Below are 14,127 nucleotides of genomic sequence, written 5' to 3' on the forward strand. Positions count from 1 at the left end.
GGTGAAAACTAATCCAAAAGAGTTCTACAAATATGTTAATGGTAAGAGGAAAGCTAGAGACAAAATTGGTCCCTTAGAAAATCAGAGCGGAAAACTGTGTGTGGAGCCTAGAGATGGGGGAGATATTGAACAGTTTCTTTTCTTCGGTATTCACTAAGAAGGATATTGGGAGATGTGAGATAAAAAAAGCAAATTGGGTAAATATGGGGAATATAGAGATTACAAAAGGTGTAATTTTAAGGCTTTTGAAGAATATAAAGGTGGATAAGTTTCCGGGACCAGACGGGATCTTCCCCAGGACATTGAGAGAAGTGAAGGAGGAAATAGCAGAGGCTCTGGCGGTAATTTTCCAAATATCATTAGATATGGGGATAGTGCCGGAGGATTGGCGCATTGCGCATGTGGTTCTGTTATTTAAAAAGGGTTCAAGGAGGAAGCCTGGCAACTATCGGCCTGTAAGTTTGACGTCTGTGGTAGGTAAATTAATGGAGAAAATTCTTAGAGATAGTACTTATAAACATCTGGATAGACAGGGTCTGATCAGGAGCACTCAACATGGATTTGTGGGAGGAAGGTCATGTTTGACCAATCTGATTGAATTTTTTGAAGAGGTGACTAGGAATGTGGATGAGGGTAGCGCAGTGGATGTTGTCTATATGGACTTCAGTAAAGCCTTCGATAAGGTACCACATGGAAGGTTAGTTAGGCAGGTGCAGTCTTTAGGTATAAATTTTAAGATAGTCAAATGGATTGAACATTGGCTGAAAGGGAGAGGCCAGAGAGTGGTAGTGGATAATTGTCTGTCAGGTTGGAGGCCGGTGACCAGTGGTGTGCCTCAAGGATCTGTATTGGGCCCATTGTTGTTCGTTATATACATTAATGATCTAGATGATGGGGTGGTGAATTGGATTAGTAAATATGCAGACGATACTAAGATAGGTGGAATAGTGGATAATGAAGAAGGTTTTCAAGGATTGCAGAGGGATTTGGGCTGCTTAGAAAAGTGGGCTGAAAAATGGCAGATGGAATTTAATGCTGATAAGTGTGAGGTGCTTCATTTTGGTAAGAAGAATCAGAATAGGACATATGTGGTAAATGGGAGAGCATTGATGAATACAGAAGAGCAGAACGATTTAGGAGTAACGGTACATCGTTCCCTGAAGGTAGAAACTCACGTGAATAGGGTGGTGAAGAAGGCTTTTAGTATGCTGGCCCTTATCAATCATTGCATGGAATATAGGAGTTGGGAGGTGATGTTGAGATTGTATAAGACGTTGGTGCGGCCTAATTTGGAGTTCTGTGTGCAGTTCTGGTCGCCTAATTATAGGAAGGATATAAACAGAGTGGAGAGAGTGCAGAGAAGGTTTACCAGAATGTTACCTGGGTTTAAGCATCTAGAGTATAGGGAGAGATTGGACAGATTAGGTCTTTATTCTTTGGAGTGTAGAAGGTTGAGAGGGGATTTGATAGAAGTATTTAAGATTATGAAAGGGATAGACAGAGTGGATGTGGATAGTCTATTTCCGTTAAGAGGAGGAAAGATTAAAACAAGAGGACATGAGTTAAGAATTAAGGGGCAGAGGTTTAGAGGTAACATGAGGGGGAACTTCTTTACTCAGAGAGTGGTAGCCGTGTGGAATGATCTTCCGGGAGAAATAATGGCGGCGGAGTCAATTGTATTATTTAAGAAAAGGTTGGACAGGTATATGGATGAGAAGAAGATGGAGGGTTATGGGCATTGTGCAGGGAGGTGGGACTAGAAAGGGGTGTTTGGTTCGGTGCAGACTAGAAGGGCCTAATGGCCTGTTTCCGTGCTGTAATTGTTATGTTATATGTTATGTTAACTCATCCATCCTGATCAAGTTGCTTCCTAATCTAGTCCATTTGCCTGCATTTGGCCCAGATCTTATTAAACTATTTTTCCATATGAATTCTCTAAAGGTCTTTTAAATATTGTAGTTGTACCCACCTCCACAACTTTTCTGGTAACTCCTTCCACCATCCCCTGTGTTTTGGTTTCCCCTCAAATTCCCTTTAAATTTATTCCCCTCTCACCTTAGATCTATGTCCTCTGTTTTAGATGTCCTTGACCATTCACCTTGTCTATTCCCAGGCATGGTTTTATATACCTCCATGAGGTCAAACCCCTCCCCCCACCCCCAACACCACCTCCTATGCTTCAGGGAAAAAAGGCTTCAGCCTATTCAGTCTCTCTTGATAACTCAAGCCCTCCAGTCCCCCAGGTCACATCCTTATGATTATTTTCTGCAGCCTCTCCAACTTAATGACAGCCTTTCTATTGCTGGGTAACTAGAAATGTAAACAATACACCAAGTATGATCTCATCATTGCCTTTTACAATTATATCATGATGTCCCAACTCTTGTAGTTGTTCCCTGAACAATGAAGGCAAAACGTGCCACTCTTTGCCATTCTGTCTCTAAACTTGTACCTCTATGCCCCTGTTCTCCAACACTCCAAGGGATTTAGCATTAACCGTATGAGGTGAGGTCTGGCCTGATTTAACTTCCCAAAATGCAACTCCTCACACTTGTCCAAGTTAAACTTCATTTGCCGTTCCTTGGTCAACTTTTACAGTTGATCCAGATCTTGTTGAAATCTTAGAAAACTTACCTCACTGTCTGTCATACAAATTTTGGTGTCACCTGAAAAATTACTACATTCTCATCTGATTCATAAACATGGATGAAGAAAAATGGAGGATTGGCAGGACAATAAACTCAGGTTAATTGCAAGCAATCATTGTTCTCTGTTATATTTCTACTCTTTCTTGTGATTGCTTGGAAAATGTATAAGAAATGGACATTTCACCAAATGTGCTAAATTGCTCCAAATTGTCAGGTCAGACCCTTATTGTTTCGATGTGCAGAGGGGATTTGATTAGCTAAACAATGTTGAAAATTAGCCAATGAAAGTCACTTCCACTTTTAACTTTTCAAAATTTGAAGATTATTACAGTTAAAGGAGGTAACTTGGTTTCAATTAATTACTCATCCAGCAAAATTTTAACATCGGTCCATTGAGACATCTGACGGTTCTCAACATGATTTTCAAGCTTTTGTAAGAACTATTTCAGATGTTGATAATTTTTTTGTAATTTTACATGTTTTAACCTGCATTTCTTGGTTCTGCCTCTGGAGTACAGAAGAGCAGTACGGTTAGTGCAATGCTATTAGGGGGACAACGATTCAGGTAATTTTACATGTTTTAACCTGCATTTCTTGGTTCTGCCTCTGGAGTACAGAAGAGCAGTACGGTTAGCGCAATGCTATTAGGGGGACAACGATCCAGGTAATTTTACATGTTTTAACCTGCATTTCTTGGTTCTGCCTCTGGAGTACAGAAGAGCAGTACGGTTAGTGCAATGCTATTAGGGGGACAACGATCCAGGTAATTTTACATGTTTTAACCTGCATTTCTTGGTTCTGCCTCTGGAGTACAGAAGAGCAGTACGGTTAGTGCAATGCTATTAGGGGGACAACGATTCAGGTAATTTTACATGTTTTAACCTGCATTTCTTGGTTCTGCCTCTGGAGTACAGAAGAGCAGTACGGTTAGTGCAATGCTATTAGGGGGACAACGATCCAGGTAATTTTACATGTTTTAACCTGCATTTCTTGGTTTTGCCTCTGGAATACAGAAGAGCAGTACGGTTAGTGCAATGCTATTAGGGAGACAACGATCCAGGTAATTTTACATGTTTTAACCTGCATTTCTTGGTTCTGCCTCTGGAGTACAGAAGAGCAGTACGGTTAGTGCAATGCTATTAGGGGGACAACGATCCAGGTAATTTTACATGTTTTAACCTGCATTTCTTGGTTCTGCCTCTGGAGTACAGAAGAGCAGTACAGTTAGTGCAATGCTATTAGGGGGACAACGATCCAGGTAATTTTACATGTTTTAACCTGCATTTCTTGGTTTTGCCTCTGGAGTACAGAAGAGCAGTACGGTTAGTGCAATGCTATTAGGGGGACAACGATCCAGGTAATTTTACATGTTTTAACCTGCATTTCTTGGTTCTGCCTCTGGAGTACAGAAGAGCAGTACGGTTAGTGCAATGCTATTAGGGGGACAACGATCCAGGTAATTTTACATGTTTTAACCTGCATTTCTTGGTTCTGCCTCTGGAGTACAGAAGAGCAGTACAGTTAGTGCAATGCTATTAGGGGGACAACGATACAGGTTTGAATCCTGTACTGTACGAATTTGTACGATCTCTCATGGGTTTCCTCTGGGTGCTCCAGTTTCCTCCAACCCTCCAAAAACATACAGGGTTTGTAGGTTAATTGGTGTATTTGGAGGGCAGGGACTCATGAGCAGGAAGTGCCAGTTACTGTGCTACATATCAATTTAAGTTCAGTAAGTTAACATTTTTTTCACATTATAAGTGAAAACTATCATTTTACCACTTAAATTAAACCTTTTTCAAATTTTACATATATATACACCTAATTTATTGATGATATGTGCAGAAAGTTGGAAGATGCATTAACTGTAAGATAGCAAAGCAAACCTGAAACTTCATAGAGGTATTACCCTAAAGTCTTTCTTTGGCTTCGCTTCGCGGACGAAGATTTGTGGAGGGGTAAAGTCCACGTCAGCTGCAGGCTCGTTAGTGGCTGACAAGTCCGATGCGGGACAGGCAGACACGGTTGCAGCGGTTGCAAGGGAAAATTGGTGGGTTGGGGTTGGGTGTTGGGTTTTTCCTCCTTTGTCTTTTGACAGTGAGGTGGGCTCTGCGGTCTTCTTCAAAGGAGGTTGCTGCCCGCCAAACTGTGAGGCACCAAGATGCACGGTTGGAGGCGAGATCAGCCCACTGGCGGGGGTCAAATATCATAGCATACACCAGCAGCAATTTCAGATTCAAATTTCCATTCATTATATTCACAACAAAAATATTCACACATTTCTTAAACCATATTTGGGATTTTCATGACAAGAACAAACTTGCTGTCTATCCACCAAGCTCTGAAGTTTTGATGTTTACCACTTGGAAAATAAATTATTTAGATAAGACCCTAGAAAACATTGGGAACCTGAAAAGCCATGTACGTAGTTGCCTGAGAATGGTGACACAGATAGACAGGGTAGTGAAGAAGGAGTTTGGCAATGAGTACAAGAATTGGGATGTCAGGTTACAAGATTTGGTGAGACCTTTGGAGTATTGTGTGCATTTCTGGTTGCCCAGCTATATGGAAGATGTCATTAAGTTTTAATGGTTGCAGGAAAGTTTCACAAGGATGTTACTGGGGTCTGGAGGGCTTGACGCATAAGGAAAGACTGGATAGGCTGGGATTCTTTTTACCCTGGAATGTAGGAGGCTGGAGGAATATAAAACCATTGTCATTTTCCTAGGATAGAGGTATCTAAAACTTTAGGACATAGGTTTGAAAGGGACCTGAGGGTTAATGTTTTCACACAGAGGGTGGCGGGCATGTGGACCTATCTGCCAGAAGAAATGGTGGAGACAAAAACAATTACAACACTTAAGAGACATATAGACAGGTACATGAATGGAAATGATTTAGATGGATATGGGCTAAATGCAGAGAAATGTGACCAGCTCAAGTAGGTAATCTGATCAGCATAGATGAGTATGACTGAAGGGCCTTTTTCAGTGCTACATAATTCTATTATATTTGTATTGATTCAAATACATGCTTTAAAATTAGACCTTGATTCTAATTAATACAAATATCTGATCAATTATGTGAAATCCAATTTAAACATTTGAGAATTATTATGGAAACCAGTGTGGTGCAATATAGATTCAGAATCAGTGAGATGAAAATATTCACAAAATTGCTTCAGAATTGGTTTGAATTGGCAATGTTCATCAGAGAGGTCTAAACTTGATTAAGATGAGAAATAAAATGGAATATTGGTGCATTGTTATGTATTTTTCCAATGGATGATGCAAAGTGATTTATTTTGCATTTTAATATGTTTAAAATATGTTGATGTTATTTTAGAAGATTTATAAAATTCATTTTAATTTGGACATTATCACCATTCTCATTTTATTATTTTTATCCACATGGCCACTTGCATTATCTTATTTTTAGTATTTCTAAATAATATCTTTGTTTGGAAAGATCATGTTTATTATGAGGGATTGAATAGGGATTTTCTATTTTACTCATGTCAAACTTTTTTAAAATCATTGCTTCAGTTAATTTTATCAGACAAGCTACACGTAGAAATGTTCATGAGAAGGTATCTTCTTTGCTGACACTTCATTGTTTATGAAAGTGACTGCAGGTCACTATTCTAAAAGGATTATATTTATGTGAAGTCAAAAAGGTTAACAGGCTGATACGTGCTGCTGAATGAAGCTTTGGAAACAAGAAACATTTTCCCAAAAATAGCTTGAAGCAAATTGTACACAAATGTGTACAATAATATACAATTTACTAAACTTATCTATCTTAAATTCAGACTATATAAGCATGTTATATTTTAACATGACCTTCAGCATCTGATACTATAGTTCTTTAAAACTTATATTTGCAAAGACAAATCAAGTTGGTATTTGGTTAGTACATAAAACAGCAGATGACTACAATGTAAGAGCATCATATCACAACTAAAAGTACATAACTTTCTCTTAGCTACAGATTCTTTAACCTTTGTGGTCTCAGGTTCAAATATAGAGATGGCAACCAAAACATCTTGAGTGTTTGATATAACCATTTTTGTTCATTCTGATTGTTTATCTTTCTTTGGAAAACAGTCGATGTATCTTCAATAGTCGCTGCTTCTCAAACTGTCTTTTTGCATTTTGGGATTCATGGATGAGAATTTGACAGTTCCTTCAGTTTTCATTCCACTTCTTAGAGAAGGAATGGCCTTCAACAGATCCGGTATATTCAGATGTAAGGAAATGGAAGTCAACTGAGGATGAAGCATGTTCTTTTGCAGAGTGTACTAGCGCAGAAGGCTCACTGGAAGCATGTTCTTTTGTAGAGTGCACTATTGCAGAAGGCTCACTGGAAGCATGTTCTTTTGCAGAGTGTACTTGGGCAGAAGGCTCACTGGAAGTATGTTCTTTTGCAGAGTGTACTGGCGCAGAAGGCTCACTGGAAGCATGTTCTTGAATGCCATTTCCCTAAGTGATATTTGTGGAATGTTCTTTAGGATTTGTTTGTGATGAATCTTCAGGATGAACAGATATTGATTGGTTGGGAGCTTGAAAAATTCTTGGCTTGTCAATATTTCCAGTTTTGCAGGTTTGATTTTTACTTTGATAAAAACTTCCAGGCAGAGGAGTTTTATTTGTCTTTGATGACTTTACATTCATGGTGAAATCATCTGATTCTAGCAAAGCAAGCTCAGTTCTTGCAGTTGATGTCACTACTTGGCTGGATTCTTTCACATACGTGCCTGTTGTTATGACATCCATGTTTTTGAACTTAGTTACCGGTTGACCAGTGTCATGAGCAGCAATTTTAATTTCAACACCTTTATCGTTTACTGCTTCATTTGCAGACTGATGAGGTAAATCGTCATGACCATGAGTTGTCACGTCGGTAGATTTGAGACTAAGTTTGTCTGGTTCTGAACAAAGCATGGTAATTTCATGTGAAGCTTTTTTCTCTTCATTAATAGTTTTCTCCTTTTTCCACAGTGATGAAAAGCTAATTTTCGGAAACTTAAACCAACTTGTCCTTTCTTTTGATGTGGAGCTATCTTTTGTTGTTAATTCTCCTTCTGTCAGGGACGGTTCAGGAGCACTTTTATTCAGGTCTTCAGCTGTCTTTCCCTGAACTGGAGGACCTGAAACATCACAGGAATAAGAATAAGGAATGTTCAAAAATTCAAATATTATTTTATTAAATACAATCTCATCTCTAAACTTCTCCACCTTTGTCTTATCATAATCCATTTCCATCTGATGTTGTTATTAAGCAGGTTAAGGTGAGAGGGAAGAAGATGAAAGGGGATCTGAGGGGTACATTTTTTTCATACAAACAAGTTGGTATTCTGGAATGAGCTGCCAGAGATGGTAGTGGAGGCAGGAACGGTAACAACATTTAAGAGCCATGTGGACAGTTACTAGAATGAGCAAGGCAGAGAGGGATATGGAATTAATATAGGCAAGCGGGACTTGAATTTATAAGCATGATGGTCAGCTTAGATGTGGTGAGCCAAAGAGCCTTTTGCTGTGCTATATAACTCAATGTCATTTGGAATGAATGTGTATTAAAACATAAGTAAAACACTAAAGTCTGCAGACACCATGGTTGAAGTAAAAACACAATGCTGAAGAAACTCAGCAGGTCAAACAGTGTACTTTATATAGCAAAGATAAAGATACATAACCAACATTTTTGGCTTGAGCTCTTCATCAAGGTATGGAAAATTGTCAGCAGACACCTGAACAAAATGGTGAGGGAGAAGGGTAAGGGAAGGAGCTCAGATCCAAGGCAGGAAATAATAGGTAGATGAGGGAGGGAGGGAGGCACAGCAGCAAGCAGTGGGAGGAGAGTTTTTTTTTAGAGGGAAGAAGGTGGAAAGTGAAGGGAAAGGAGAAAAAGAGAAAAGGGGGAGGGAGGAAGAATGGAGAGTAGGTTAGCAATTACCAAAGAAGTTTATGTTAATGTCAACCAGTTGAAGCATGCCCAAATGGAAAATTTGTTTGTGGGCTTTGTGGAGCAATTCATGTTGCAAGCCTACACAGGCAGGGCTCCTCAACTCTTCCTCCACTATGTTGAAAACCACATTGTGGTTGCCTCATGCACCCTTGATGAGGTTGTCAACTTCATTCACTTCGCTGCCAACTTCCAACCTGATCTCAAATTCACTTGGTCCATCTCCAACAATACTTTCCCCTTTCTTGATCTTCCTATCTCCATCTGGGGAGATAAGTTTTCCACAGACATTTTTTTACAAACCCACTGTAGCGAACACTATCCACAAAAACTGCTTTGAGGCTGGGTGAAGCTCTTTATTCATGATGCATTTCGATTAAATTCGATACAAATTCAAATTTATTTAAATCCTTTATTTATTAACACATAATACTTGTAATGATCTTCTTCAACATTCTCTGAAATGTCTATAATGTTCTATGATAATGATCCATAATAACAAATCGTCTGTTTCAACAAAAAATGTGAGCTTCACTCACCTACTTTGCCATGTTGTTCAATGCTCCCTAACAATCCTGAATTTGTGCCCTTAACTCTTGCACATGCCCCAAGCAAACTCCAATATGCAAACCCACCGCCCATGCACCAACCAAAGACTCGCACACATACACAGGAATCAAGATGGCCACGTCAAGTAGACGGACTCTGGGTCACAAACTAACAAGCTAAGTGCATATTTTGGCTCGTACAATACCAGCTCCTAATTATTATGAGATTAAATATCTTGAATAATAATTACATAATTATACAATCAATTATAAATAACAATAAAGCACATAACATTCAAACATTAAATAGATCTTTTTTTCTCCATAAGGCCAGAGGTTTCCAGCGCATAGCCTTGAGAAAGAGTGATCTTTACCACCACTCTGGACCAATAAAGTCTGTAAGCTGTGTAGTGGGCAAAAAATAACAAAATAAAATCAGTTTAAACTTATCAAAGTTCCTCTGTCACCCGTAGAATCTTTGAGTTAAAATGCCGACCAGTAACCCTCAGATCTTCCTCAGACAAAATAGACACAGCTTATGAGCTCTTAGAACCAGATTTTGAATATTTTTCCCTGAAAGAGATTCGCTCATCTCTTTTTCTTTTCCACAGTTGGTCATATATAATGTAAACAAACAACATTAGTTCTTCAAACTCATCAACAGGCTCACCACTTGTAGAATCCTGTAAAGAAGTAAATTGATTCCACTAATGGCTCCTACAGATCTCTTTAACTAGAACTGCAGCCTTTTCCACCACTCTGGGTTCTAATGCCTTTTCCTGCCATTCCAGTTCTAATTTTGCAATTTCCAATTCATTCTCAGTTTCTGACAGTTCATCTTGAAGCCTTTTATTAGATCTTCTCTGCATTAAATTCTTTTGATAGGAAAGTAATTCTCTCATTATCTTATGACAAGTAGTAACTTGATCTGGAGTGAAAAGATCAAGTGATGTATTGGTACTTCTGCTTTCAGCCCTGCTGTAGTAAACTTGAAGTGTTTGAATTTCTTCATCTTGCTTCTTACATTGGTGGAATGCAATATCTCTTTCTTTTTGCATCATTATTAGATGAACCTTAAAGCTGTCGTGTTATTAACCAATGTCTTGTGTAAGGTTAAAATGAATTGTAAGTTGCAAGCAGCTAGTAAATGTTAATGTTCTTTGAGTGTCTCCTAGTAACAGCCAGCTTCAAGGTTGTGGCTAGCTTTCCGCGTGTTTAAGATAAACAATCAGTTTGAATTTTTTGACTGCTTTAATCATCGTTTAGGTATTGTTTTAATTGTTTTATCGTAGTTTTAATCTTATAAGAAAATAGTAATGTTGTAACTGAAATATAAGGTTTTAATAAACTGTGAAAAATTCAATGCAACTTTAGTATGGACTTTTCTTTGAACGAGTCAATAACATAGACTCAAGCAATTATAAAGGAAGATAGTTGCAATAACTTGTTCTCTTTCAAAAGATAAATCTCCTCCTCCAACTTCTTGCATCTTGATAAAGCTGAATCCATTTCCTCAATAGTTACATTCATTTCTTCAGCAGTTATTTTATTTTGCTCTCTGGCTTTGCAAATTCTATCCACAATTAAATCTTTCTGGTTACCATTTTTATGATTATCCAATATTTGCAAGTCCTTTCTCTACATTTTTTCCCTTTGGGCCATTGCACCAGTTTTACAGTCATTTGTTTTAGTTCTGCCTCAGATTCAGTTACACATGAATAATCACCAGCAGTATTTGCAACATCTTCTAATACTTCATTTTCATCCATTTCTGATGAAAATAATTCCTTGAATATTGGTTTAGATGCCTCTGATTTATTTTCACATTGGTCTGTTTTCTTTTCTTCTGAAGGGGCTTTCTTATTTAGAGTCATTTGCTGTTCCCACTACTCATCAAGTTTCACACTTGTCACTGACTGCTCCTGAGCAATAGCATTATTTCCTCTGAAAGATCCATTAATTGACCACCCAGGCATGGTTCTGATGGCATGAAGTCCATCTCTCACACTCGGCATTACTTCTAGCATTTCTAGAGCCTTTGGCATATCTGAGCCAATCACCATCTCTATCTCAGAATCAATTCTAGGTAGATAAACCTTCCACAGATAAGACCACTGATCGATATTGTTTTGACGTGGGATGTTTCCTTCATGCAGAGTCATAGTCTTCTGAGTGTACAACCTTAGGAGATCACAGAAATCAATGCTGTGCACTCCAGAAACCTCTAAGCCTGAAACAATACTGGTTTCAATAACTTTCTCTTGACCCATAGTGTTCCACAGAATCCTTGACCTTCTTCCCTGAAGATTAAGCCTATTCATTAGTCCCACTGTGCAAAAAGATGCAGTGCTACCTAGGTCAAGAAATGAATAAGTACATGCTATTGTACAGGCACTTTTGAGAGCTTGCAGTTATCTACACCAAACAAGATCTCTTGTCTGAACTGAAGCTATAACACTGCTTTTTGCTGCTGCTTTTGTTATTGCTTGCTCCTTTTCTAGTTCCTTGTTCCTTTGGTGAATATTCAACATTCTGGGATGCATATGTTGCAGCTAAGTAACTATTTCCACTTTTTGCTGATGTGCTCTTTACACAAACAGCCAAAACATACTTCATTTTCCTTTAAGAAAACAATCTTCTCATTATGCTCTTTCTTTTCTAACTGTGAACTTCAAAGCATGTCCACCTTCACAGAATAAACACCTCTTCTCAGCAGGCAAATTCTCCTTTTCCTTAATTATTTTATCCCCTTCCTTATCTGCAGCTGTCACCATGGTAGCAAAGATACTTTCTTTTAATCTTGGATTAGGCTGCACGTTAGACTTCCTTATATCTTTGCTCACCGTTGGAGTGTCTGATATTTCCATTTACTGGATCTGTTGCAATTTACACCTGCCATTCAAGGAAATCCATCAAATCCTTAAAAGTAGCCTTCAGATCGTATTTTTTCTGGAAATCACAAGCCAAATTTCTCCGCCGGAAGGGTAGTTTCCTTAAGATGATTAACATATTACTAGGCATCTCAAGCTCACGTATATAGTTGATATCTTCCATGGCATTACAACATCCTCTTAGAAAGAGGGTGTATGCTTGCAGAGCTTTCACATCATTTGGTTTTATTGATGACCATGAAAGAGCCTTCTCCATATAAGCTGTAGCAATTCTATGCTTGTTGCCAAAATACTCCTGTAGTAAAGACTTAACCATGTTGAATCATCTATCTGGGGGCATATGTTGACAACTCCTTACAAGTTCCTTTGGCTGTCCTATTGTGAACTGTTCCAAGTAATAAAGACAATCTTCAGGGTTTGGCTCTTGCTTGCAGTATTGCGTTTAAAGGATCAAATGAACGTTTGGTAATGAAGTGGGTCACAATCAAACACTTGAATCTCCTTCTTGGGTAAAGAAAAGAGAGACTGTAGCTGGATCAATGATGCAGCGATTTCATTTTAACTTCCCATGGATGTTAGTACGTTGCTTTGTTCCCGGCTACTTGTAGCAAATAATGTATCTGGAAAAGTCACTTGTGCATGTTCACCTGTATTTCTGATGCTTGACTGGAACGCCAAGAAAACTGCGATGTTTCAATGGACCTAAAGCACATCTCTCTCTGTGGATGTTACCACTGGTGCACGTGGATTGATAACACCATGCTCTGGGAGGATTCGTCCATAAATATGATTGTCTTGTATCTGTGCTACTATCTGTCTTATTAAGTGTTTTCCTTTCCTGCTGCTCTTTTTCAAAATATGACTGCATACCAGCATACATTTTAGATAATTCACGTCAAACACCAGATACCTTTGAGCCTTCTAGTACACTTGCCTTAGCCTTATTAGCAGCAATTATTGTTTTCAGCTTCAGCTGTGCCTTTTTCCTACTTAGCTGCTCCTCTATCCTCCTTAACTGCTCCTCCTGTTCTTTCCCTTGTTCTTCTAAGGCATATTTATCCTCAAGCATTTTTTTTGTGTAACAAGAGCAGCCAATTTAGCTTTAGTCTTTAAATATGTAGATGTCATACTGGAAACTCTGGTGCTTGAACCAAAAGAACTTTATTTGCTTCTCCTGCTTTCAACATTTCACATGGTCTTATTTATTACTTATTACTTGACTCTTTCTCCAGATCTAATTGGACATCTTTTGCATCTTCATCCTTTAAATCCTCTTCATCACCATTTGGAAACACACCTTCATCCATTTCAACATTTCTATCTTGAAATTCAGTCGTTGTCTTCTGCAATGATTTTGCAATATCTTCATTCCCAGCAACTGAAGCTGGCCTTTTCTTCTTTTGCCAGGTTCAGTCTCACAATGAGAACCTTTTTGACACCACTTGTGTCTAGACTCCGTTACTTCATTTCTGCTCTGAGATCCGCAGTCCTCGTCTCTTCAAAACGTTGCACCCCAACAGTGACACCGCCGGTGGCTATCGCCATTTTCCTCATCTTGTTCAACTGCCCATCAAGCTCAAGTGCCAAGCAAGCACAACACAAGCCAAATTATCAGTCTCCAATGGACTAGTGGCAGAAAATCCAAACTGTGTTCAAAACTTGCCACAAATACACAGATGGAGTCCACATACGTAAGCCTACCTCTTCTGATGGCTGCATTGTGGTGCTGTCAACAATTAGTTTCCACCACAGCATCCATCAATAATATCACTGATTTTCAAGAAATGGCTCTATCAAAATGTCTTTAGGACACTCTGCTATAAGATTTGAAGCTCTGGACATTACTCAGACCTATGGATGTATATTACAGTCTGCCACAAGCTCTAGGCATTTCCAAGATGGCTGCCATATTATTTTCAATAACAATCAAAAACAAAGAGGGGTTATTTTCTATTTTCTATCCTTCTATTTTCTGTTTCAATAATATAATTTTTTGTTGACTAAATGTAGCAACTGCTATCCACAAAAGCCTCTTGGAGGCTAGTTGAGGCTCTTTATTCGTGATGTGTTTCGATT

The 14,127-nt window shown here is 38.6% G+C and overlaps 1 protein-coding gene across 1 annotated transcript in view; it reads right to left on the reverse strand.

Moving 5' to 3' along the window:
• Positions 1 to 4,494: 4,494 nt before the first annotated feature.
• LOC138752865 (neuroblast differentiation-associated protein AHNAK-like) overlaps positions 4,495 to 14,127 on the reverse strand; it is a 46,369-nt gene continuing 36,736 nt past the window's right edge. The window contains exon 5 of the mRNA XM_069915483.1: positions 4,495 to 7,797. Within this exon, the coding sequence (XP_069771584.1) occupies positions 7,130 to 7,797 (668 nt within the window). The 3' untranslated portion in view covers positions 4,495 to 7,129. The remainder of the gene's footprint in view (positions 7,798 to 14,127) is intronic.

The sequence above is a fragment of the Narcine bancroftii genome, chromosome 2 (assembly GCF_036971445.1).
Source record: "Narcine bancroftii isolate sNarBan1 chromosome 2, sNarBan1.hap1, whole genome shotgun sequence".
Lineage (NCBI taxonomy): Eukaryota > Metazoa > Chordata > Chondrichthyes > Torpediniformes > Narcinidae > Narcine > Narcine bancroftii.